Genomic DNA, 1,767 nt, shown 5'->3' with positions numbered 1-1,767 from the left:
ATTTTGTTAAAGTATATTTTGAACTTTTCTGTCTATGAAACATACATGCCTGCAAAAGAATGTATATAATGTCTGTGCACACTTTAATAATAATTATAACAATAATTACTGACGTACACACTACCCAGCTTAAGAAATAGGACATTACATATCTTTTCTTTAAACTCATCCAGAATCATGACTTTAAAATACCTCCTACGTGCTAATAATGATTCCCATATTTAACTGTATAGCCTGGACTTCTCCCCGAGCTCCAGATTTATATTATATATCCAGCTGTACACTTGTCTCCACTTGAATGTCTAATAGGCATCTCAGACTGAACATCTGTAAAACAGAACTGATTCCACCTCACCCATCTTTTCCTTGTAGTCTTCCTGATCTCAGTTCATGGCAACTCTATCTTTCCAATTGCTCAGGCTAACAACCTGGAGTTTTGATTCTTTTTCTCCCACCTCATACCCCATGTAGAAGCTATCAGCAGATTCTGCTGATAGTTCACTAAAAATACATCCAGAATATCACTTCTCAACACCCCAACTGCTAACCTAGTCTGAACTATTGTTATCTTTTTCTGGATTATTGCTAAGGCCTCCCAACTGATATCTCTGCTTCTGTTGTTTCCTGGTCTGTAGTCTATTTTAAGCACAGAAGCTTGAATGATCTTGTTAAAAGTAAGTCAGATAATGTCACTTCTCTGTTCAAAACCCTTTTCAATGACTTCCCTTCCAAATCATGCAAAGAAAATACCTTATACTATCTGACCTCGTTGACTCTCTCATTTCTTTGACTACTCTCCTCTTTCCTCATTCTCTTCTAGCCACACTGTTCCTCAAACATGCCACTGAGCTTATTGGCCTTTGGAGCTCCTAATTTTATGCTAGAGGGCTCTGTTCTGACCTCTTTCCCTTCTTGAGGTCCAGGGCTTTCTGACCTCTTCACTGAATGCATGGCCATTAGTATCCTGGCTCTAGACCATTAGGCATGACTTGCTATCCTCAAGCAAAGGCCTGTTTTAGAATACTGATTACTTTTCTCATTTTGAACCTTTCTGTCTTTTGTCTTCTACACGGAATTCCTCTACTATTTTGCCAACTCAGCCAATTATTAAACTGTTATATTTTGTTCAGCATTTTAGGTGGCTTCTTTATCAGCCATTTTGTCAGAACTGACAGTCTGATGAAATGTTATTAACTAGTGAAGTTAGATCATTTATTTCTTGAAATGATTTTGTCTTTTTCTTGGTTTGAAGGATGGAAGACTCCAGACAGGAGACCACATCTTGAAGATCGGAAGCACAAATGTGCAGGGGATGACCAGTGAGCAGGTTGCGCAAGTTCTCAGGAACTGTGGGAGTTCAGTCAGGATGCTTGTTGCCAGAGACCCAACTGGTGAAATTTCAGTACCGCCTCCTGCTCCTACAGCCTTACCTGTTGTCCTGCCTACTATAGCCAGCAGGAGCCCTGGTTCTGTGAGTATACAACTCATCCCTTCATCTTAAGTGTGATACACACTGCAAGATAAGAAATTCTTTCAGCTCAAAACACCACATTAGTGTGAGTTGTGTCCCAGTGCTCACCAGTGAAGCAGAAGAAAACCCAATTTGAAGACACTAGGCATGTTTGATTTTCTGTTTTGCTGTTGCTCAAGGTAAAGTCATTCAACCTCACTGAGCCTCAGCTACTCATTTGTAAATTGGAGACCAATAATACTTGCCTTGTCTATTTCATTAGAAAGGTTGGTGAGGAGATACCCAGATGGTGGAGG

At 39.9% G+C, this 1,767-nt stretch overlaps 1 protein-coding gene across 1 annotated transcript in view; it reads left to right on the top strand.

Annotated features, from left to right (window-relative positions):
- Positions 1-1,767, top strand: part of INADL (InaD-like (Drosophila)) — a 339,614-nt gene that overhangs the window by 31,941 nt on the left and 305,906 nt on the right. The window contains exon 6 of the mRNA XM_012639332.1: positions 1,253-1,471. Within this exon, the coding sequence (XP_012494786.1) occupies positions 1,253-1,471 (219 nt within the window). The remainder of the gene's footprint in view (positions 1-1,252; positions 1,472-1,767) is intronic.

This window comes from Propithecus coquereli, unplaced genomic scaffold, assembly GCF_000956105.1.
Source record: "Propithecus coquereli isolate 6110/MARCELLA unplaced genomic scaffold, Pcoq_1.0 Scaffold14, whole genome shotgun sequence".
In the NCBI taxonomy this organism is placed as follows: Eukaryota; Metazoa; Chordata; class Mammalia; order Primates; family Indriidae; genus Propithecus; species Propithecus coquereli.
The sequence above is the reverse complement of the archived record's forward strand: the minus strand, read 5'-3'. Positions and strand labels throughout refer to the sequence as shown.